Consider the following 26,499-nt stretch of genomic DNA (forward strand, 5'->3'; position numbering starts at 1 on the left):
CACAGGATACCCCCCTCCCCGCCCAAAATAAAAATAACATATAAACCAAAAAGGGTATTATTTCGATTCTTCAGACTACTATTCTCAACTTGAGTGTGATTTTCACAACGTTTTGGTCGATGTAATCTCTGACCTTCTTCAAGTGTATCTTGTTCAACTTAGGGATTTGGACGGAATTTCGAGAGGAACCGTTTATTTACTTCATGGGGGGTATCATGCTCTTGTTCCGTCAGTTATGACTGGATAGAGGTCCTAAGTAATTCGCAATTGTATTTTTCGGTCGCCATACATTGAGGATTGAACCTTCAACCTCCAGGAGAATATCACTTTACAATAGAGTACTTGGAAAAATCAAATCATAAAAAGTGATATTCTCCTCCACTGACCAAGGACAGAAAAGGTGAAGCGTAGTATCAGAACAGATACTACACTTTGCTTCTAGTTAATGAGTACAATGGAATCAGCGAGACAACAGCTCAGTGACCTTTTTTATGGAAATTGGGCAGAATTGGACTATTTAATGGGACGAGATAGCAAGAAATTGGACTTGAAAACTACCATGTTGTAGTCATCAGGGAAGCAGGCCTGTGGAACAGAGTTCATCAGGCGGGCAGTTCTAGGAAAGAATCTTTGTTCATGGAACTTGCACTTAGATTTAGGCACTGATAAAGAGTGTGGGAGAATGTTGGTAGTGGTTGTAGCTTGACGAGTACCTTTTTTTAAATGTTTAGTGAGGGGAACCGTTGAATGAAGCCCAGTCGAGCACTTGCGATGTAAATAACGATAGAGCAGAGACAGGTTCACAATGTCTCTTCTGTGGGAAAGGGGTGCAGGGAGGAGAAAAAGGTATCGTTTACACTCATGAGCAAAAAAAAAAGAAGTAAGAAATCGATTTTTCAATATTTTTCCAAGAATTTTTGTTAATTTTAACTGAAAATTTCTATTTTGCAGATCATTATTATTATAGTATATAATAATAAGTGAGAAAATTAATTCTAAAAATGGTAAGACCGCATCTTGGCGAGGATATAAAAAACTGGATTGCAGGATTAAGGCAGTCCAAAATGGCTTACAAGCAGATTTTTTATATTTTAAGAAAAGAAAATATGAAACCATCTTTTTCTGTAGTGAAGCGAATTGGTCAAAGGTTCGAACTCAAATGCTTTTGAAAAGGGAAATCTAGATCTGGTCGTCCTAGAGCATCCACTTTGAAGGACGACCACAGGCTTAAATTAACTGTTTTGAAAGATTGAAAGAAAACTTATGTTGATCATTGCAAAGAATTCAAAACAGTGGCTGGAAATTCACTTTCTAGATATACAATATCTAGATGAATGAAAGAAATGGGATTTTCCCCTAAAAAGCGTGCAAAGAAGCAATTTTTATCTAAGAATATCAATGATAGAGATTTTTCTCATGTTATGGCAAGAAAGATACAGACTGGTTCAGGAATATTTTCTCGTCAGATGAATCAAGATTTTGTCTTGTTAGTGATGCTCCCAAATGGTGCAATCGAAGAACTGGAGAAAGATTTTCACCAAGTTGCATAATAAATGACAGAATGGAGGGATAATGGTATGAGAAACTTTTACTGCAGCAGGAATTGGGGAACTCATTAGATGTGGGGTCAATCAATGCACAGAAATACATTCGAATATTAGAAATAGGATTGTTACTAAGTATCCAGAAGCTGGGAATATCTCAGAACATTATTTTTCAACATGATAATGCCCCTGCACACACTGCTAAAGTCACAAAAAATGGTTTTCTGATAATTCAATTGATGTGATATTTTGGTCAGGTCAAAGCTCCGATTTAAACCCAAACGAGAATATTTGGTCCATAATATCTCGTGTATTGGCTGGAAGAACTTTTGAGAACAATGACAAACTGTGGGAAGCTGTACAAAGCGAATGGAACAGCATCTTCTCTTCACAGTGTTTCACTTTGGTTGAGAGCATGTCTAAAAGGATTGATCTTTTAAAGAAATCAAAAGGGAATGCGATTCCATTCTAAGCATTTATTAAAGTAAAGTAAGTTTCCTTGTTCAATATAGATTTCAGTACAATAAAATGTATAAAATTTGTTTGGCCCATTTTTTTTTTTTTTTTTTTTTTTTGCTCACGAGTGTACTTGTACCAGATTACAAAGCCAGTTTTGAACTCTGTCAAGGCAGGATGAGTATCTCCAGACAACTCCTCCCCTGACGTGACAACAGTACTCCTTACTCGTGCTACGAATGAATTTGCGTGTAGAAATAGGTCAGCAAGTTGAAATGATCATTTTGCATTTCAACTTGGCGGCATATTTTTGTATGCGTTGTTTATCCATCCAAACAAAGATTTCACTCGTTATAAACCATCCTTATTTTTAGTGTTAGATGATCAGGAGTTTACAATGGGGAAAGACGTGGCTGGTCACTTTTAACGCATCCAAAACCAAGCTTCTATCTTTACATCATCAACGCTCTGATCCCCATCTGGCATCAATTGAAATGGATAGCTCTCGTCTTGGGGAGACTCCATCTTTTGACAAGCTTCTGAGTTTGACCTTTACTCCTGATCTGAAATGGAACACGTACATCTAATCTGTTGCCAGGAATGCTGGGAAAATGGTGGGATCCTTCTACCGCTCCAGAAGATATCTCACTACTAATGCAATTCTCTTTCTATATAAAAGCCAAGTACGTTCCAAGGATGGAGTACTGCTGCCACATCTGGGCAGGAGCTGCTAAAAACAGCCTATCCTGCCTTGACAGAGTACAAAATAGACTTTGTGGTTTAGTGGGGGATGCCCTTTTCTCTTCCCTGCAACCTCTCTCCCACAGAAGAGACGTTGCGAGCCTGTCTTTGTTTTATCGTTATTTCCATGGCAGGTGCTCGTCTGAGCTCCAATCCCTCACACCCCCCCCTCGCCAATCTTTCACGAGAAACACCCGTCTGGCTGAAACTACTGTCAATAATTTTCCCCACTCTTTATCTGTGCCTAAATCCAAACGTAGATTCTATGAGCAAAGCTTTTTTCTTCGAACTGCATGCCAATGGAACTCTCTGCTGCTTTAGTTACCGCTTTTCGGTGTTCTTCCACCCTTACTTTAAGGGGGTGGCATGTTTCACCCTTGTAAACTTTTCTGCAACTGCATGGGATGGAGTATATGCAGTTCTTGGTCATGTTCTCCTCCATGTGGGGTTTCACTCGTACCAGGTGTCGTCTGAGTGTTGACTCACTCTTGAATACCGTTCTGATGTTGTAAGGGGCACATATTCTCTGAATCTTTTCGGAGATGCCTTGTATGTATGGTAGGCAGACCGTTGGAGGTTTTTGGGTTTCATTCTCCTCTCTTATACTATTAATACGTCTGGCAGTGAAAAGTAACATTCAAAACAGAGAATCAGCAACTATGTCCCAGAGCCTAGCTGGAGTTCGAACACGGTACCCCTGTAATAATAATAAAGGGTTGGGTTTGAGACTCCTAACAAACGGTTCCCCAGTTCGATGCGAAACACCTGATGAAGGCCGGAGGGTAAAACGGCCGAAACGTTGTGACTATAACAACCAAGATGAGGAAGTCAGTCAATATATAAATATGTTTTTTGTTTTATTCATGTTAACCCATTACAAAGCATATCGCCACTTGGACGTAAGGGGCTACTATTTGGGGCCATGTCTAGGAAAGATTAACAAGTTATTTGTTTATGTTACATTTAAACTTCTGCATATCAGTATAGCTAGGGAAGCAGGCAGCAGGAAGGGAATTCCTAAGTCTAGCTGTTCGAGGGAAGAAACTATTAGAATAGAAAGCTTTCTGGCATTTACGGACAACAATAGAGAAGGGGTTTGTCGGGGGATATGTACGTCGAGGGGGTACAAGTGAAACGAGTTCATCAGTACACATTCCATTAAAATATTTGTAAAACAGGCACAGTGATGCAACATTGCGGCGATGGGACAGAAGCTGGAGCTTAGTTGATAAAGTGGGACCGATTAGATTGGCAACTCTTTTTTGGACTTTATCTAAGAGCGAGAGACTAGTGGTAGATGCACCAGCCCAGATGTGGCAACAATACTCCATGCATGAGCGAATGGCGGCCTTGTAGAGGTACAGGATACTCTCAGGCGTGAGTAGTTTTCTAACTCGATAGAGGGAGCCCATCTTCTTTGCAGCAGCCTTTGGTTTGATATATTTTATAAGTTAATATGCTTCGTTATAGAAATAGGTTTTCCAGACCATGTACATGCAAACGGGTACATCATAGCATGTATGTGTCTATATTGCAAGAACATTCCGTTCCCATAAGCCCATTAGTTATTAGTGATGGGACGATTCCAATAAATTTTCCGATTCCCATACAATTATCGATTTCGTACCAAATTCCCGATTCTGATACAATTACCGATTCTGATTCCGATTCTTTATAAATCTCTAAATATTTAACTATAAAAGTTTTATTTTGTCCCGATTACCATAAAAACACACATGTTAAATGCGCAAATATTTTCATAAACATAAAAATATACTTGTGGGGAGACAATCTATCGATTTTAGCTTCCTTGGTGGTTTAAAATCAATAAATATTTATTATTTTATCATTATTACCAGCGATGGAAGATTTTGCGTTGAACAAAAGCAAATAAAAAAGGCAATTAAAAGAATCGTTTTGGTATCGGAAAAGCGGTACAAATTTTTTTTCTTCTATTACCGATTCCGATGCCCTCAAATGTTTGATTTTTTCAGATTTCCAATTCCAATTCCGATTAATCGTCCCAACACTATTAGTTATTATTTGAGATCAATTATGTGATTGGTTTCCGGACTTAATGCTGCTTTGCGATAATGCTTCTCGTAGGTATATATCAAAATTTTAGTTATAAGCGTGCTAGACCCAAACATTATTTTAGTCTATCATAATATAAGTCCTCAGACATACTTCGCCATCGTACAGTATATCGATACTCTATGGCTGACTGGGATAGCTTCTGTACATGAATACCAGATCTACCTCTACATTCCATGTTTAAAAAGAATGTGTCCATTAATGTATTGGACCTATTTTTCGATATTGACCCATTTTTGACCCCTTATAAACTATTTAAATCGGCTAAAGACCCATAAAAAGAACGGTTCGTTAAAAATACAATCACTGGAGGCCCCTAGCGCTGCTCTGCGACTTTTATTTTCGGGGGAGATCGACTTTGAAAATATGGAGACAGACAGACTGACAGAGAGACAGAGAGACAGTACAGGCGATTGGGCTTCGATCCTGGCTTGAGGTAGTTGCCTGTCTAGCCGCACTGATGAGCTGTGAGACCGACCCCTCATGATCATATTCCCTCTATCATAACAGCAGAAAATTATAAATATACTGCCGCATATTACCTCTCAGTTTTACAACCTTACTTAACCCTCCCCCCCCCAATTAATTAAAAAATTACCCACTCCATAGAAGATAGACACCACATAAACCGTTAAAATTAATTACCACACAGCAACAATACACCCCCTATTCAACCATAATACATATACCACTTAATCTCTATACTATGCTAAAGACAATTTTTATTCTTGTATATCATACTATATATAATAAGCTTCTCCTTATTTACTTAGAATCCACTAAAGCTTCCCCCAACACTCTATAACTCCTCTTATTCTTTTCATCCCTAACGAACCTTACGCTAGACGCCGCATCTCCCCCATGCTACCTAGCACCTTCTCTGCTCTTCTGATGAGAAGCGTTAGGCTTCGAAATGCCCTGGCATAAAGAGTCCCGTCTATCCCCCAAATTTTGCCTGTATTCCACTATTAAATAAATGATCCACTCTATATCTACCTATATATAGTTTTGTGTCTTCATTTCATACTCTTGTCTTATTATATATATATATATATATATATATATATAGAGAGAGAGAGAGAGAGAGAGAGAGAGAGAGAGAGAGAGAATGAGAGAGATGGTATAGAAGAAGAAGAAGAAGAAGAAGAAGAAGAAGAAGAAGAATAAGAAGAAGAAGAAGAAGAAGAAGAAGAATTTATGGATTACATTACGTATTCTCACTTCCGGTAAAGGATTTCAGAACGATGCAACTTCAAACGACAATACCATCTGCCGCCAAATTAGTATTCAGTCATTGTTTCATGGCGTACGTGCAACGCTTATTTCGGCGCCTATGATTAAGAGCGCTTCATAACATATATGGCCATTTTAACAGCTTTTAAAAACGTTACTTGCTTAATCGGCATGTCGGTTTTACGGGATATTAACCCTTTCGGACCTTCTCAGCATCACCATAAGCATCATCGTCATCATCATCATGGCAGACATAATGAGGACTTTTCGCAAATCAGAAAATCTTGAGGCATGATTTTCGAGAGCTTTAATGTAAAAGTCACTATTTTCTTGCTCGCGCTTCGTCCCACTCTTATCCTCCTCCTTTGCCCTTTTTATCCTGTTCCTTCTCCCCTTTTTCCTCTCGCTCCCATTCCTCAAGAACAGCAACAATAAATTCATCAACGTTTCGATCAATATAACCTTCGATCGAACCGTTAATTATAACTGATAGATAATAGACACAGCAATTAATAAACAATATAAATATTAAGATGAGATAAGACATTGGTACCGTCAGTTTCATTCAAACCTGATAATTAGGGACCGTTTTAGATACCCATATCAAGCTCTCTTAAGCCAATACTCATATATATATATATATATATATATATATATATATATATATATATATATATATATATATATATATAGTAAATTAGTGAATTGGATTAATAGTAGAAATGGTAATTAATAAAAACCTGAAGAAAGTGCTCAATACTGTTGTAGAGCAAATACTGTAATAAAAAATAAATCGTATATATATATATATATATATATATATAACTACTTCATTTACTCACACAAAATTAATATACAAAAGTATACATTTATGCGTAAACTTTAAGTATTTACTTCAAAGGTGCTCAATACGTAGGTAGAGCTAGTTAGTAAGTTATAAAATATATATGGCGATTAAGCTACACTGCGCATAAGCCTGAAGAGTCCTAGAGTGGATGAAACGCGTAATATTCAGTGTAGCTTAATCGCCATATAGGTTTTATAACTTACTATTATATATATATATATATATATATATATATATATATATATATATATATAAGAAATATAGAAATCTAATTTAATACATCGATAAATCGTATTAATAAAATATATTTAATGGGCATAGGTAATTAGTGGTAATATCGTTTTATATTTAGTTTGAAATTCGTTTTTTTTAATAAAGATACGAAAATAGGTAGATATATAAATCTTTAAAAAAATATGTAGTTTCAATTTTTTTATATAAAGATACGAAAATAAGTATATATATATAAATCTTTAAAAAATACTTTACAAAGACTGCAACAGATGTAAAGTGTTATAAGGGACATAATTACGGATAGCACCGGATACGAAACGGTGTATAAAAGAGCGTCTTGCATTGTCTTGGAGTCAGTTCAGTGGTACGCACTAGCCCGACCGTCTCGCGTCTTACACTCTCCAAGTGTAGTCAGGATTAACCAAGCTCCCAGGACGAGCGTTCCGCTCACACACGTTAAGTTACCTTTTTTTCCTTTACCTTCATTTACGCGTATATCAACTTCAAGGCGAGCAGCCATTTTGTATTGTGTATTTATTCGAAGTACGAATAAACCTTTTTGTTACGCATTCCACTCGGCGTATTTTGTCATGTTATTATATACCGTCAAAACGGGATATAACAGTTGGCGACAAGGATGATTCTTATTTCTTAACAGGGATAAATTACCGTACTAATAGGACTGTGTACTATTCAAATTTACAAGGATTTCGTTACTGAACACGTACGGCAAAGAACTATTCGAAATTGTCTTACATAAAGTACGGATTTCTCCGATATGAACTCTCGGAAAGGTAATAAAATTGTACTTGAAAGATATTGACAAGGTAAAGTGAACTTTATTTATATTTTTTGAAGAAAAAATATGTGAGGAACGCAGGCGGAATTCGAACCCGGCACCTTTGGATTACGTTTTTGGAAGAAGAAAAAAGAACTTTTACGATTTTTTGTTTCTCTAAATTAAACAGACTATTGTTATAATTTAATTTTTTTTTTCTTTCGTGCAACCGTATTTTTGTTGAAAAACAGTTTGCTCATTTTCGGGCATTATTCGTTGTGTAAATTTGAAAAGTATTATTGTGTAAAATTACGTTTAGGCAGAATTACAATTGCTAAATTGTATGAACTGTGTGGAAACATTTATTCTTGCAAGACTTGTTGCTAATTTGCGAAAAACGTATACTTACGAAATTTTGTGGAATCATTGTTGTAAATTTTAGAAAGACATTTTTTTTTAAATATGGAACAATTGGCTGAGTTGACGAAAGTGCTAACTCTTAGCGTTCAGGAACAGTCAAAAATGACACAACAATTCTTAGTGCAACAACAACAGCTGCAACAACAACAGCAAGAAATGACACAAAAAACTTTAGAGGCACAACAAGAACAAACAAAAATACTTCAACGCCAAATGTCGACTCAACAAAAGAATTTGGAAAAATGTATTCAAACCTCGACAACTGAGGAAAAAACGAATTTTTCTGCAGAAGGTATTTCAAATTCTTTGTCGGAATTTCACTACTCTCCCGAGACTGGCGTTACATTTCCAGCATACTATAGAAGGTATGAAACAGTTTTTACAAAGAGGTGTTCGGATTGGACCGACGAAGAAAAAGTCACGCTGTTGCTCCAAAAACTGGGTACTGACGAAAAAACTAAGTACGCTAACTTAATTTTACCCAAAAAACCAGAAGAAGTAACCTTTGAAGAGACAATTAATACGTTGTCTAGAATATTTGATAAAAGAGATAGCCTTTTCCACTCTAGATATAAATGTTTGAATTTACAGAAATCGGAATCTGAAGACTATTTAGAGTATGCTTGTATTGTAAATTGCTTATGTGAATCATTTAAATTAAATTAAATTTCTGCGGATTTATTTAAATGTTTAATCTTTGTACAGGGACTCACAGAACCAAGGGACAAAGATATCAGATCCCGGATCTTGACAATTATGGAGTCGGACCCAAATATAACTTTACAAAAAGTTACCGAGGAATGTCAACGTCTCATTAATATCAAGAGAGACAACACCCGCATTGAAGAAAAAAGCGTTTACAAGGTACAACATGTAAAAAGGCAAAGGACCCCTAGAACTTACAAGACCCAAGAACAAAGGACCCCTAGAATGCACAAGTACCAAAATTGTGAATGTTGCGGAAGTACGAGACACACCAAAAAGACCTGCTGGTTCAGGAATAAGATATGTTACGAATGTGGGTTCAAAGGCCACAAGGGAACGTACTGTGACCAGAAGAAAAAGCGAAGGACCGACGAAGTGAATGCGCTTCGCACAAGGAAAGAGAAAAGTTGCGAAAGGCGTAAGTATGTCAGTGTTCACATAAATGGACATCCTGTAACATTACTCCTGGATAGTGGTTCGGACATCAGCATCATAGATGAAGATATCTGGAGAAGGATCGGTCGACCCGAACTAATGGAAACCAGCAAGATGGCGAGGAGTGTGTGCGGCAAAAAGTTGGAATTTAAAGGAGAACTGAGGTGCAACGTGACATTTGATGGTCAGACACGCATGTCCAAAGTGTACGTGGTTCCAGGAAGGAACAAAAGTCTGTTTGGAGTGGATTGGTTTGTCCTGTTTAACTTATGGGAGCGACCAGTTAATTCTTTTTGTAATAGGTTGAACACAGAGAAAGCAAACCAAGTGGAAGATTTTCTGGACGATGTAAAAGCAGAATTTCCAAGGGTTTTTGCTGAAGGACTTGGACATTGTGTGAAAGTAGAAGCCAAATTTGAAGTGAAGAAAGATGCCACCCCAGTGTTCAAACCTAAAAGAAATGTACCGTTTTCATCGATGGACGCAATCGAGAAGGAGTTGGAAAGACTTCAACAGTTAGAGGTTATTGAAAAAGTTGACCATACGGATTGGGCCAGCCCGACGGTATATGTGAAGAAAAGAAATAACAAAATCAGGGTCTGTGCGGACTTCTCAACAGGCCTTAATGACTGTGTAAAGGACCACAATTATCCCCTTCCGTCGGCAGAAGATCTATTCTCAAAACTAAACGGAGGAAAAAATTTTTCCAAGATAGACCTCTCAGGCGCGTACTTGCAAATCAAGGTCAATGATGAATGTTCAAAGTACCTGTGTATTAATACGCACAAGGGTATCTTCAAGCTAAAGAGGCTTCCTTTTGGCTTAAAGGTCGCCCCTGCTTTGTTTCAACAGATAATGGATACGATGCTCGCAGGGTTGGAATTTGCGATGGCATACCTTGACGATATCTTGATAAAGAGCAGTAATTTGCAAGAGCACAAGAAGCACGTGAGAGAAGTACTTAAGAGAATAGAGGGGTTTGGTTTCAGATTGAGTCCGGAGAAATGCGATTTCTTCATGAAAAGGATCAAATACCTGGGTCAAATAATTGACGAAGATGGACGAAGGCCAGATCCACAACGGACCGAATCAATTGATAAGATGCCTGCCCCAGACTCAGTATCAAAACTACAGTCATTTCTGGGATTGGTACAATACTATGCGATATACATCCCTAATGTACATAATTTGAGAGCTCATCTTAACGAGCTACTAAAAAAAGGCAGTAGATGGAATTGGACAAAGGAATGTGAATCTGCTTTCCAGAAAATTAAGAAATGTTTATTATCAGATCTGGCATTAGCACATTTCGATCCAGAGAAAGAGATTGTACTAGCAACGGACGCCAATGATTACGGAGTTGGTGCTGCATTACTCCACAAGTATGAGGATGGAGCAACAAAAGCAATCTCTCACGCGTCAAGAACTTTGATTGCAGCTGAGAAAAACTACAGCCAGATTGAAAAGGAGGCTCTCTCAATAATATTTGGAGTCAAAAAGTTTAACCGTTTTCTCCATGGACGAAACTTCATATTACAGACGGATCATAAACCACTAATCACGATATTTGGATCGAAGAAAGGCATCCCTACGCATACTGCAAATCGACTACAGCGATGGGCTGTAACTCTCTTAAACTATCAGTTTAAGATGGAGCATGTCATCAAAAAGGTTAGGACACGCGGATGCACTGTCAAGGTTGATTCCAAAAAGAAATGAAAGTTTCGAAGAGACGGTAATTGCAGCTCTTAAAGATGAAAGCGAATGCTCAAATTCAATATGCAATATGATCCGTGAACTCCCGGTAACTCTAGAAGAGATTAAAAGAGAAGCTGCAAAAGACGTTTTTATAAAGCAAATGAAAAATCAAGTAGGACGGACGGAAAGAAATAAGATGGCAAGAGAAATTACACCTTTTTCCATTTGCGAAGATGTGCTTATGTATGCCGATAGAATCGTAATTCCACAGGTATTACGAAAAAGAATGCTAAACGAATTTCACACAGGTCATCCTGGCATTTCAAGGATGAAATCCCTAATTAGAGGTTACGTGTATTGGCCTGGTATGGATAAAGAAGTGGAAAACTGTCTCAAAGCGTGCAAAGGATGTCAGTTAGCAGCCCGAGATCCGCCTGTAAAAACGACCCCGTGGCCGAAGACGGACTTGCCCTGGTCACGACTGCATATTGATTATGCCGGACCCCTAAAAGGTTTTTTTTTTACTTAATTGTAGTGGACTCTTTCTCCAAATGGCCGGAGATATTCAAGATTAGACATCCAACAGCAAGGAATACTGTTAGTGCACTTGACGAAATTTTCAGCCGGTTTGGTGTACCAAAGACCATAGTGAGTGACAATGGTACAGCATTCACAGGTTACGAATTTAGAGAATTCTGCAACTCACTGGATATACAGCACATCACGACGCCTATTTACCATCCTAGATCGAATGGGTTGGCAGAAAAATTTGTAGACACGTTTAAGCGGGCATTAAGGAAAAACATGAACATTGACACAGATGAGCGGACAATACAAACATTTCTAGCGATCTACAGAGTAACCCCAAATCCAAACAATGATGTAAATTCATCCCCTGCAGAACTTATGTTCGCCAGAAAAATTAGATCCAATTTCGATAGACTTTTACCGGATAAAAAGAAAGTTACCAGAAAAGAAAACTTTAATGTAAAGTGCTATTCCCCAGGAGATAAAGTTTATTTTAAAAATTTTCAGAATGGAAAAAATCATTGGGTGGACGGTATTAAGAAAAGAATTGGGAACATGGTCTATACTATTCAAGGTCCCAATTTTGTCTGTAAAAGACATATTAATCAAATCCGTTCCAGAATTTCGGAAAATACAGAGGAAATCCCAATGGAAACGCTGTGCGACACATTTGACATTCCAAAACCGGTGGGTATACATGGACCCATGAATGTATCCCCTGAACATACCGCACGGGCTGAACAGAATTCTTTACCAAAGGAAACTCTGACCAAAAGGAAGAGCACACGTAAAAGGAAAGTCGTCAGGCGTTTAAGTCCTGATCCTAAACGGAAGCGATATTAAAGCTAAAATCGGGAAGATTTCAGCTTCAGGGGGAGGTGTTATAAGGGACATAATTACGGATAGCACCGGATACGAAACGGTGTATAAAAGAGCATTGTCTTGGAGTCAGTTCAGTGGTACGCACTAGCCCGACCGTCTCGCGTCTTACACTCTCCAAGTGTAGTCAGGATTAACCAAGCTCCCAGGACGAGCGTTCCGCTCACACACGTTAAGTTACCTTTTTTTTCCCTTTACCTTCATTTACGCGTATATCAACTTCAAGGCGAGCAGCCATTTTGTATTGTGTATTTATTCGAAGTACGAATAAACCTTTTTGTTACGCATTCCACTCGGCGTATTTTGTCATGTTATTATATACCGTCAAAACGGGATATAACAGTTGGCGACAAGGATGATTCTTATCTCTTAACAGAGATAAATTACCGTACTAATAGGACTGTGTACTATTCAAATTTACAAGGATTTCGTTACTGAACACGTACGGCAAAGAACTATTCGAAATTGTCTTACATAAAGTACGGATTTCTCCGATATGAACTCTCGGAAAGGTAATAAAATTGTACTTGAAAGGTAAAGTGAACTTTATATTTTTTGAAGAAAAAATATGTGAGGAACGCAGGCGGAATTCGAACCCGGCACCATTGGATTACGTTTTTGGAAGAAAAAAAAAGAACTTTTACGATTTTTTTGTTTCTCTAAATTAAACAGACTATTGTTATAATTTAATTTTTTTTTTTCTTTCGTGCAACCGTATTTTTATTGAAAAACAGTTTGCTCATTTTCGGGTATTATTCGTTGTGTAAATTTGAAAAGTATTATTGTGTAAAATTACGTTTAGGCAGAATTACTATTGCTAAATTGTATGAACTGTGTGGAAACATTTATTCTTGCAAGACTTGTTGCTAATTTGCGAAAAACGTATACTTACGAAATTTTGTGGAATCATTGTTGTAAATTTTAGAAAGACATTTTTTTTTAAATATGGAACAATTGGCTGAGTTGACGAAAGTGCTAACTCTTAGCGTTCAGGAACAGTAAAAAATGACACAACAATTCTTAGTGCAACAACAACAGCTGCAACAACAACAGCAAGAAATGACACAAAAAAACTTTAGAGGCACAACAAGAACAAACAAAAATACTTTAACGCCAAATGTCGACTCAACAAAAGAATTTGGAAAAATTAATTCAAACCTCGACAACTGAGGAAAAAACGAATTTTTCTGCAGAAGGTATTTCACATTCTTTGTCGGAATTTCACTACTCTCCCGAGACTGGCGTTACATTTCCAGCATACTATAGAAGGTATGAAACAGTTTTTACAAAGAGGTGTTCGGATTGGACCGACGAAGAAAAAGTCACGCTGTTGCTCCAAAAACTGGGTACTGACGAAAAAACTAAGTACGCTAACTTAATTTTACCCAAAAAAACAGAGGAAGTAACCTTTGAAGAGACAATTAATACGTTGTCTAGAATATTTGATAAAAGAGATAGCCTTTTCCACTCTAGATATAAATGTTTGAATTTACAGAAATCGGAATCTGAAGACTATTTAGAGTATGCTTGTATTGTAAATTGCGTATGTGAATCATTTAAATTAAATTAAATTTCTGCGGATTTATTTAAATGTTTAATCTTTGTACAGGGACTCACAGAACCAAGGGACAAAGATATCAGATCCCGGATCTTGACAATTATGGAGTCGGACCCAAATATAACTTTACAAAAAGAATTTCCCGCTTGTTTTCTTTTCCTCATAAAGGAAATGTTTCTTTCCTTAATGTTTAATTGTTAAAGTGTTTTTTATTTAATAAGTATGAAGAAAGGTTGTTCTTGTGAAAATTTTCAAACGACATATTGTTTGAATTTGTCGCAATGGTCTTGAAACAATTGTAACTAACAATGAAATACACTTTTTGTTGTTATCAACCCATTTCTTGAAGTCTTGGTTTTTGTTAAAACAGTACATAGATATATATACTTTATAATATATACTTTATAATATACAAACATTATTTGCAACTAATACGAAACTAACACTAATCGTAACATCTTTACAAGGTTGTTACGGCCATAATATAAATATAGATACTAAACTTTTTAAAAAAATTTTTACAAAAATCAATCATTGGGAAATAAAGGAATTTAGGAACCCAACAAATGGGATATATTTTTTAAAAAATTTTCTTTTTTTAAATGGTTTAGGGATCCCCGTAGAAACTTCACATAACTCTGTTCTTAAATAAGGTTACGAAAATTAGGCGATACATTAATATTTAAATGGGCTTTTCCGTGACCACAACCAAGGTAAATGTTTCTTGCATGCTTTTCCCGTAAGGGATTCCCCCCCCCCACCGCCTTTTTTTCTTTCTATTCAAAAAATGCTACATTGCTTAAAGTGTGTTTATTCATAAAGTCTGAAAAAATGCTGGTTTTTGAAAATTTTCAAACGATGTAATGCTTGAAATTGTCGAACTAGACATTGAAATAATTGTAACGTAAAATGAAATACACTTTTTGTTGCCATCAACACCTTGTCTTGAAGTCTTGATTTTGCACACACGGTATATATATATATATATATATATATATATATATATATATATATATATATATATATATATATATATATATATGAGTGATACTGACAACTAGACTAGAAATAAAATAGGTTTAAGGCTCCTAAAATTCGATCTAGAGAACCTGTGGTGCAGTGGTTAAATTACTCTCAAAATTCAATTGTAAAAATTAAGGTTGAAGGTTCAATTCTCAGTGTGGTTGATCGAAAAATCCTACTGCAAATTACTTAAGACCTTTATCTAGTCAATCTGGTTGGAGTAAATAAAGTGCCCCATTCGAAATTCAGTCCAAATTCTTCAGTTCGAACAGGAAACACCTGGAGAACGTAGGAGATTACATCGACCAAAACTTCGTGAAAATAACACTCAAGGTGAGAACAGTAGTCTTATGAATCCAAATCGTTCGAATAATTGATCCTCATCTAAAACAATTTAGAAATAGTTTGCATTCAATTATGTAGCACAATATTATTTTTGCATTGAACTATGTAGCACAATATTATTTTTGAGTAATAATTATTAACTATCGTGGGTGTCTGGCATTATCCGAGTGTTTGAAGGTGTATGTTGAGCAAAAAAAAAGTGGTAGTAGGCAGGCAGGCTCGAACCTGTGACACAAAGGCGGAAAAGAAAGTGAAAGAAAATCTGACGTCTTACCGCTACGCCATGACGCGACCGTAAGTTCGGAACGTAAAAATTTGGCAAAGTCAACCCAACCGATACGATGGCTTGCAAAAATGGCTCGCAAAAAATCGGACCCTTCTTGTAGAAAAAAAAAAGCCCAGTTGAGGGTGAAGGAATCATTGTTTTGGGCCAATTTTTAGATATTTGTCGTCCGAGACGTTGAGCTTCAAAATGATACCGATCTTTGTGAAAATCCGTCGCGTCTCTCGAAATACATACATACATACATTTAAACAGACAGGTAAGATTTATATGATGATGATGATGATGATGATGTGATCAAAAATTAAACAAAAAGAAATATACAAAAATTACTCATCTTTGTTAATAATGTGATTTTCAATTTCAGAACATAATCGGAAAATGTGCAGACCAACCTTGCAGAAACGGGACCTTCTGTTCCCATTTGAGTGACGCAAGCTACGCATGTCTTCCATTGGGTAAGTAATCACATTCTCAGATCATTCGTAGACATTTGCGCAGACGATATCACAATCAATTTTTTTTTAATTTTTTTTTTACAAAGGAGTCATCATTTATCAAGCCCTGGAGGCCACTCGAGGATAAAGGTAAATGAGCATCCAGTAATCAATGGGACAATAACATAGTAATCGTTAGTAGTGTAAATTTGGTAAATTGGATTACTTAAGGGGAACGGCTCATCAAGAACTTGTTTACATTCGACTTGAAGACGACTATATTGTAGTCAGCTGGAAAGCAGAGAAACGGAACAGAGTTGTACAGGTGTGAAGTTCTAAGAAAGAAGCTTTGTTCATGGAATCTACGGTTATGTTTAGGCACATGTAAGGAGTGAGGGAAATTATCAATAGTGATTTCAGCTAGATGAGTTTGGCAGGGGGTGGGGCAAAGATTTGAGCTCAAACGAGCACTTGCCATGAAAATAACGATCTATGGCAACACTTCAAAGACCAGCAATGACTAACATCTCTCTCTCTCTCTCTCTCTCTCTCTCTCTCTCTCTCTCTCTCTCTCTCTCTCTCTCTCTCTCTTCTGATATTGAGAACTTGGTGCAAAGGGGAAAAATGTGGCTGGTTAATTTAAATGCATGACATCACCACCTATCGACCTTGTTTCACATCTTGCTGAGGCGTGCAGAAAGTAAATATCCACCGCTTGATTACATAAAAAATATTGCAATAAAAACTTATTTACATTAGACTTGAAAATTACAAAGTTATAGTCAGCCGGGAAGCAGCTCCATGGTATCTTGCTCCACAGATGGAAGGTTGAAGGAAAAAAACCTTTGCTCATGAAATAAAAATCTTATTCACCTAAATAAACTGCAGACAATGATCATTCGTAGACCTTTATGCAAGCGACACAACGGTCTATGGCAACACTTCAAAGACCAGCAATGATCAAGATCTTTCGATTCTCTCTCTTCTGATCTTGAGCACGTGGTGCAATGTGGAAAAAGTTGGTTTATTAATTTTAATGCATTTAAAACCAAGCTTCTCTCTTTTCATTGTAATCTCTGTGACCCTCATTAAGCCCCAATTGAAAGGAATGGCTTTCATCTTGGTGAAGCACCATATCTTGACAAACTTCTGAGACTGACCTTCACTCCTGATTTTAAATGGAACACATATACTTGATTTGCTGAGATTTTATTAGCCGGTGTAATGTAAAATATTCCCCTGTAAAAATTCTTCTTTTTCATCTACAAGGCTGAATTTCTGTACAAAACATATCTAAATTACTTTTGTGTGAAATTTGCAAAAGATAGGCTCAGCCGTTTCGGAACCTATGAGGAAGGAACTCTCACACACACACACACACACACACAAATACACACAAATACACATACACACACATACACACATACACACATACACACACATATACATACACACACATACACAAACATACATACACACACATAAACAAACACACACATGCACACAAATACACACATATACACACACAAACACACACACATACACATACACATACACAAACACACAATTGGTAAAAAGAAAACTTTATTTTCAGATCACTAAAATATGTCCAAATTTGCCTACATTTATATATATATATATATATATATATATATATATATATATTATAAAGCTGTGTGTGTGTGTGTGTGTGTGTGTGTGTGTGGTCACAAATAGGCTCCTATATGGTTGACTATTTTAAAAAAAACTGATTACATATAATGATAGAAGATGTATTGAGACACAGGAATGGGTATGTTTGATCTGGCAAAACGGTGGTTCATTAAAATTGTGGGGTCTGTGTTCGCACCTAGTCCACAAAGTATGGAAATAAAAAATTTAAAAATAAAAAAAAACGTTTACAAGTGTTTTTGATATAGATGTACATACGAATACTTTGATAAGCATGTTTTAACTTAAATAGGGATGGTATAATAAAATTGTGGGGTCCGCATTCGCGCCTGGCCTCCATAGAATGGAAATAGGCGCAAACTTTAATAAAGACTTTTCATATCTATCTGTGTAAGTATACTTTGATAATTATGTTTCAGTTTGAAGAAATATGATATAATAAAATTATGGGGTGTTCGTTCGCACTTGACCTCCAAAGAATGGAAATATGTCAGAAAGTTTAACAAGGTTTTTTAATATAGATCCACAGAATATTGTGATAAGTATTTCAGTGTGAACAGGTATGGTATAATAAATTATGGGGCTTATCTATTTTATTTTTACTTTTATCATATTTTGCTTTGGTTTTGATACCCCTAAATTCAACCCAAATTTACAACCCTTCCTTTTCATAACCTATCATACTTTCATAAATCAGAGTCCATTTTCTGTAGGCTGTTTTTGAACCCAGTCAACGACGGGTACTTTTTCTAGTAAATATATATATATATATATAAGCTCGCGGTTTGTTTACAAACAAACGTTTGAGCACTTTACGAGTGGCGGACAGATGTTTATTTAAATAGATATTCGGACAGATTAATTGTGGCCACCGCTTCCGTAGTCAGGGGGTAGAACTGCCGACTGTCATCACGACGGTTCTAGGTTCGATCCTCGGCTTGGGATAGGTGTTAGTCTAGCGGCACTGATGAGTTGTGAAACAACGAAACAGGACTGTATGTCGATGACTAAAATATATATATATATATATATATATATATATATATATATATATATATATAGTGTCCTGCAGGCCTGCTTCAGCTGTCTCCCCTGTGGCGTTACTAGGTCACTAATATATTTATATATATATTTTCCAAGCTAACAATTTCATATGCTAGATAAAAACCAGCTACTATATATATATATATATATATATATATATATAGCTCTGAGTAGTCCTATCTACCACGGGAAACCGTTAAGTTGCAGAAAATTCCAGATAATCATTTTTTAAAAGTAAACATGAATTAAGTGTTGTTTTTATTTTCATAATTTCTTTACAATGGCTTCCCCACTGTGTAACACATTATTATGGGATTGCTTTCCTGTTGATTACAATCTAGTCGTCTTCAAGTTTACTGTCAACAAATACTTGTATAAATCAGTTAGCACTCCCACTAAATCGTCATCATCGTTCAGCTAGCAATTACGTCCGTCTATTCTTATCCTTGATTGGCTTTTGCCCTTGATAGGTGAGGACCCATTGGTACAAATGATGTTTAAAATTGCTTAAAACATGTTAGAGACATCACTTTCATTCTCTCTCTTTCTCAAATACATCCTGGCTGTCCCGAGCCGGCATAGTCCGAGAATATACATTGTATCTTCAATAAGTTTTCAGACCTTTTTTTTTTTGTACAGAAATTTAAAATTGTCATAGACTCTTTAATATTCAGTATGTTATGAGATGACAGACCAAGTTTCATGATTTCAGGTTCAAATGAACAGCTACAGCAGGAATTGGAATACACCCTATTAAAGCCTGATTGTCACAGCTGGTAAATTTCCAAAAATTGAATCTGGATGAGAGGACACTTAAGAACAGCCATATTTAATAAAATTCTGTTTTAAACTTGGAAAAAATGACACAGAACTTTATGGAACACTTCAGACTGCTTTTAGACCATCTTGCATGACTCAAGCATCAGTTTTTAAGTGGCATAAGAGATTCAAGGAAGGCAGATAGTTTGAGAGGGATGATAAGAGGTGTTGGATGAGTAAGAAAGCCAGAACATCAGAGTTGATTGGCCAAATAAAGAATTTCATGGATAAGAACCGATATGTTTCTATAGTCTACAGTTTGATATCAGTGTGGGAGCTGTGCACACAATTATTCGCAAGGAACTGAAGATGAGGAAGATTTGCGCAAAGTTTGTCCCAAGGGTGATCAGAGAAGATCACTGTTTGACCAAAATGAGTATTCAGACAGTTTATTCATCCTGCCTTGCCCCTTATGACTTTGGTTATTCCCTAAGCTCAAGGAAAACCTCAGAGGCTGTTGTTATGAGACAATTTAGGAGATGAAAGAGGTTGTGATGAGTCATTGACACAATAACACAAGAGGACTTCCATGGGGCCTTCCAGAAGTTGTTGGAATGGGACATGTGCCTTGCAGCAGGAGGAGATTACTTTGAAGGGGGACTAGAGTTTCATGTGTATACTATCAATAAAACTATCCATACGAAAAAGTTTGGAAACTTATGGCATCTCATACATAATTCTATTAATGTGAGACGACAACAGGAAGGTAATAGTGTCTAATACTGCTAGTCTCTTGGTTCGAGTCTCTGAAATAGTAGATCAAATGTCTAGGATCTTGTGGGGTGCTATATCCCAGCAAATACAAAAAGATAAGAATTTTTTTTTTTAAATAATTTTCAGCTTATTTAGAAATTACATCGAAAAATCTGTTCAATTTTCGTTTTTTTTGTTTTTCTTTCAGTACAATTTATTCATAGAATCCGGAAAAGAGACCTTCGACCTCAAGAAGAAGATGAAAAGGATGAAGATGAAGATGAAGAAGAAGCAGAAGAGACAGAGACTGGTAAGTAATTTGGATGCCAGTTTTGACCTCAAAACGCTATATATATATATATATATATATATATACTAATATATATATATATATATATATATATATATATATATATATATATTAGTATTTTAAAATTGCCTTCCCACTAATGAAACAGCTGTAATGGAAAAAAAATCCAGGAAATAAACGAAGGTTATAAAAAAGAAAACGTGGGTCCTTGAATTTTAAACAAAATTTTGCACTATATATATATATATATATATATATATATTGCAAACTTTTTATAACCTTCGTTTATTTCCTGGATTTTTTCCATTACAGCTGTTTCATTAATGAGTAGCAATTTTACGATTTATGTTTCCGTAAAAATATCCTATCCCCACCAACTTCTTCAGATGTTTATCCATTAGATTTTTACAACAAATGGTATATTTTTAACATGCTGGACATTGTATTCGGGTAAAAAGATTTCCACAGCCATGCTTCCTCACTTTCTCCATTTTTTTGATGTTATGTAAAGATATATATATATATATATATATATATACACTCATGAGCAAAAAAAATGGGTCAAAACTGAAATAAGGAAGAAATAGATTTTTCAATATTTTTTCAAGAATTTTTGTTAATTTTAACTGAAAATTTCTATTTTGCAGATTATTATTATTATAGCATATAATAATAATAATCTGAAAAAATGAATCCTAAAAATGGTAAGACCGCATCTTGGCGAGGATATAAAAAAACGAATTGCAAGATTAAGGCAGTCCAAAATGATTATAAGCAGATTTTTGATATTTTAAGAAAAGAAAATGTGAAAACCTCTCTTTCTGCAGTGAAGCGAATTGGTCAAAGGTTCGAAGTCGAACGCTCGGTAAAAAGGAAATCTGTATCTTGTCACCCTAGAGCATCCACTTTGAAGGATGACCACTGGCTTAAATTAAGTGTTTTGAAGGATTGAAAGAAAACTTATGTTGACCATAGCAAAGAATTCAAAACAGGGGCTGGAAATTCTCTTTCTAGATATACAATATCTAGACGAATGAAAGAAATGGCATTTTCTTCTAAAAGCTGTGAAAAAAGGCCATTTTTATATAAGAAGAACATCAATGATAGAGATTTTTTTCGTGTTATGGCAAGAAAGATACAGACTGGTTCAGGAATGTTTTCTAGTCAGATGAATCAAGATTTTGCTTTGTTATTGATGCTCCCGAATGGTGCAATCGAAGAACAGGAGAAAGATTTTTCACCAAGTTGCATAAAAACGACAGTTAAACACCGGAATGGAGAAATAATGGTATGGGGAACTTTTACTGCAGCAGGGAACTTATTAGATGTGAGAAGTCAATCAATGCAGAGGAATACATTCCAATATTAGAAACAGGACTGTTACCAAGTATCCAGAAGCTGGGAATATCTCAGAACATTATTTTTCAACACGATAATGCCCTGCACACACTGCTACAGTCACAAAAAAATGGTTTCCTGATAATTCAATTGATGTGATATTTTGGCCAGGTCAAAGCCCCAATTTAAACCCAATCGAGAATATTTGGTCCATAATATCTCGTGCATTGGATGGAAGAACCTTTTCGAATAATGACAAACTGTGGGAAGCTGTGCAAAGCGAATGGAATAGCATCTCCTCTTCACAGTGTTTCACTTTGGTTGAGAGTATGTCTAAAAGGATTGATCTTTTAAAGAAATAAAAAGGGAATGCGATTCCATTCTAAACATTTATTAAAGTAAATGTCTTGTTCCGTGTTATTAGTCTCGTTTAAGTTTCTTTGTTCAATTGTTCTTTGTTCAATATAGCTTTTAGTGCAATGAAATATATACAATTTGTTTGGCCCATTTTTTTTTGCTCACGAGTATATATATATATATATATATATATATAGATGTTGTTTGTTTTTGTTTTTGCAATACGTTTTGAATGAATTCAATTATTTACGAAAGTGCATTTTTACTTAAATGCGAGGTGGGAATAATTGTCCCTTTAACCAATTTGGTACACTGACATGGGGAGCAGCATATATATTATTTTTAAAACATAATTATCCACTGACATGTGTTTCATCGTCTACGACTCATCAGAGTGGCTGAATCTTTTTGTTTACTTGCCTTTTTTTCGGTTTTCTCATGGGATGATCATCTTTAGTTACGTGTAATTTTATTAATGCAGATATTCTGCATGATTTATATTTGCGTAATATTTGCATAAAAAGTTTATAGTAAACACTCTTTCCATATATATTTATATATATATATATATATATATATATATATATATATATATATATATTTGTTTTAAAAATTATTCCTACCAAACTCCTCCTAGAGTTTTTGGTCTACAGACATGAAACTTCATGTATAAGTTATTTGAACCCAAGTGAAACTTTATATTTGGGAAAAATCGGTACAAAAGTGTGAAAATTTTTAAAAAATTGAATTTGCCAGGTGAAGGTTGAATGCTGGCATTACGAATATGCATGCATAACGTTGTAGCTATTGGCTCATGTTTTAATTTTTAGCTCAAGCATTAACGTCCCAGGAAAAATTAAATCGTGAGCTAAATGTTTTGGTTTCAATTCTCAGTGGTGACGCACGAGTTATTTATTTTTTAAAACTTTTTAAATCATTACTATATATTGGGTGTGCGTGCGTTTGGATTCTTAATCCAGCAGGGGGGTGTGATGCGTCTAGTGTGTTAGGTATAAGATAGTGTTAAGTTCGTGCTTGCATGCCTTCTCGCTTCCAGCTAACACCGCTGGCTAACCTCGTGGTGAAAAGGGAGCAGCTATGCATAAGTCTTCCCTGCAAGTACCTAGCCTCTCCATCATCAAGACTCCTACAGTTCCTCCACATTATCCACGCACGGTAACTGGGGGCCTTGCGGTCCCAGGCTTAACTTGTAGGAGTTCTTGGAGTAGTAGGGGACCCCAAAGGTAGTGCGTTATGGCCCACCGATGTGTGGACATGCCCTGGCACACTACCAACCCCTACCCCACTGTCTTGTGGGTGCCTTTGGTTGGGCGAAAACTAGGGGAACCAACCCCAAAATTAAACACCACTGCCTTGTGGGCCTTATCACAGCAAAAGGCTAAGAGATGGGAACTCTGACTTCAAATCCTACTGCTGCCTTGCAGTTTTCCTTAAAAGGCTATGGAACCTCGTCAAGAAAAAAAAGGTGTAGTAGCGGACACGATGTGGCGACTGTTTACCTCAATGAGATTACTTTCGGCCAGAAGCTGCGGCCTCCTCTGCTGCAAGTCGTCGCGGGTTTGCTCGATGAGCATTGGAGGTTCAGAGGGTGTCTATCTGATGCGCAACAGATACTGCACCTAAACTGCGCAAGCAAGTTTGGAGCCAAGGTGGAAAGTCCTATGGTGATGGAGTGAGACTACACCAAACACCGAGGGGTAAAGACTGACGGACTGCATGATGATAGTATATTGGGTCCAATATAATATGATAATAAATACAAAAACTGTATTAATCAAAATATCGCATTTAAGTGTATTTTACGACTGGGAAATGGCGGGCGGTCTGCTAATAAAGAAGAAAGTGTCGAAGAAAGCGGGAGAGAAAATTGTTGTTGAACGTTTATGAGTGGCGACAGAGGTGTGATAAAGCGTGCTCCGGATGCTTACCGGAGGCATCAAAGCTATCGTTCAATGTAAAGATTCCCGACAAACCCGACAAGCAGCAAAATCCCACCCCTACACAGTAGAGATCCCTAGGTGTAAGAAAGCCTTCTATTCCAATAGTTTCTTCTCCAGAACTGCTAGACTTTGGAACTCCTTTCCGGGATTCTGCTTTCCAAACTGTATTGGCATGCAGAAGTTCAAGTGTAATATAAACAGACATCTTGTTGCTCAACTCCCTTCATAATATCCTTGCAACTTATGTCCCCGATAGTAGCTCCCGACTTCAAAGTGGCACTGTGCCTTGTTTGGGGTGAAAGTTGAATAATAATAAAAAAAAAGGGAGAGAAAATTAAAAAGAGAGGGAGAAGAAATGGATGGATGTTGAAGGTGAAAGAAAGGGGAAAAAGTTTAAAAGGAGAGCGGGATTCTCTGGCTAGTTCCGTTTGTTTACTTCGCTTCTCCGTCTTCTTGATGTTCATTTTGTGGTCTGTTGTGCCGGCAAAATCTACGATCTCGCAGGTTTTTCGCCCTTCCTGTTAACTATTATAACATCCGGCCTCCTTGCTTGGATTGATCCTTCCGCTTGTACCTGCATATCCCATAGAATTTTATAATTTTCATTTTCAAGTACTGCTACCTTATTGAATTTTTATTATTTGCATGGATGTCCAAGATGCAATTATTTGAATAGTTCCCAGTATACTGCCTTCCTAACCTGGTTGTGTCTATTCTTATATTGTTTTCAGACAAGTTTGCTAGATTCATTTATTAAATGGTTTATCATTTCGTCTCTTTGTCCATGGAGTTTGCATTTGTTGTTTTCTTGTCGATCTTAGCTTTGCAATATACATGGTTCAAATCGTGTTATCTTGTGCGACTGATAACAGTGATTCAGTTTCTTTGTTTAGGTGTCCTTTTCATAGCCATATCTAGGTCTTTTTTATCCCTTGCTTCTTTTTTCTTGTTGTTCATTTTTACAGTGTCTCTTGTTGCGGTGATTAGCCTTTTTTCGTTTTCTGTTATGTATAATTATAATTATTCTTATTATTGTTATCATTACGATTATTATTATTATTATTATTATTATTATTATTATTATTATTATTTTTATAATTATTATTATTATTATTATTATTTTTATAATTATTATTATTATTATTATTATTATTTTTATAATTATTATTATTATTATTATTATTATTATTATTATTATTATTGTTATTGTTATTATTATTATTTTTATTATTATTATTTTTATTATTATTTTTATTTTTATTATTATTATTAGTAGTAGTAGTAGTATTATTGTTATTATTGTTATTATTATTATTATTATTATTATTTTATTTATTATTATTTTTATTATTATTTTTTTTATTATTTTTATTACTATTATTATTATTTATCATTATTATAATTATTATTTGTATTATTTTTATTATTAGTATTATTATTATTATTTTATTATTTTTATTATTATAATTTTTATTATTATTATTTATTATTGTTATTGTTATTATTATTATTATTATTATTATTATTATTATTACTATTGGTGTTATTGTTATTATTATTGTTGTTATTATTGTTCCTATTGAGTAGCGCCCCACGAGAACAGAGTTAGACACAAGTCAGTTTTTAATGTGCAGAAAATCCAGCTCCTAGATAGGAACAAAAATAAAAATTGTCTCAGTCATGAAGGACTTCTTCTCCACTGATGAAGGTGCAAAACGATAATGATTGTTAGTATTATCATAAGTAGTATATTATTATTATTATTATTATTATTATTATTATTATTATTATTATTATTATTATTATTATTAATATTATTATTATTATTATAGTTTTTATTATTATTATTATTATTATAGTTTTTATTATTATCATTATTATTATTATTACTGTTATTATTATTGTTATTATCATTATTATTGCTATTATTATTATTATTGTTATTAATATTGTTGTTATTATTATTATTAATATTATTATTGATGTTATTATTATTATTATAATAGTTTTTATTATTGTTAAACTTATTTTTTCTATTATTATTGTAATTATTAATATTATTGGCATT

The 26,499-nt window shown here is 35.3% G+C and overlaps 1 protein-coding gene across 2 annotated transcripts in view; it reads left to right on the plus strand.

Moving 5' to 3' along the window:
- The window catches only part of LOC145268691 (uncharacterized), a 102,233-nt gene that overhangs the window by 2,009 nt on the left and 73,725 nt on the right, over positions 1–26,499 (plus strand). For both annotated transcript variants that reach the window (XM_080124206.1, XM_080124207.1), the window contains exons 2-3: positions 16,169–16,259; positions 20,674–20,775. In XM_080124206.1, coding sequence (XP_079980332.1) covers positions 16,169–16,259; positions 20,674–20,775 — 193 coding nt within the window. The remainder of the gene's footprint in view (positions 1–16,168; positions 16,260–20,673; positions 20,776–26,499) is intronic.

The sequence above is a fragment of the Euprymna scolopes genome, chromosome 44, assembly GCF_053919585.1.
Source record: "Euprymna scolopes isolate OS-2025 chromosome 44, ASM5391958v1, whole genome shotgun sequence".
NCBI lineage: Eukaryota > Metazoa > Mollusca > Cephalopoda > Sepiida > Sepiolidae > Euprymna > Euprymna scolopes.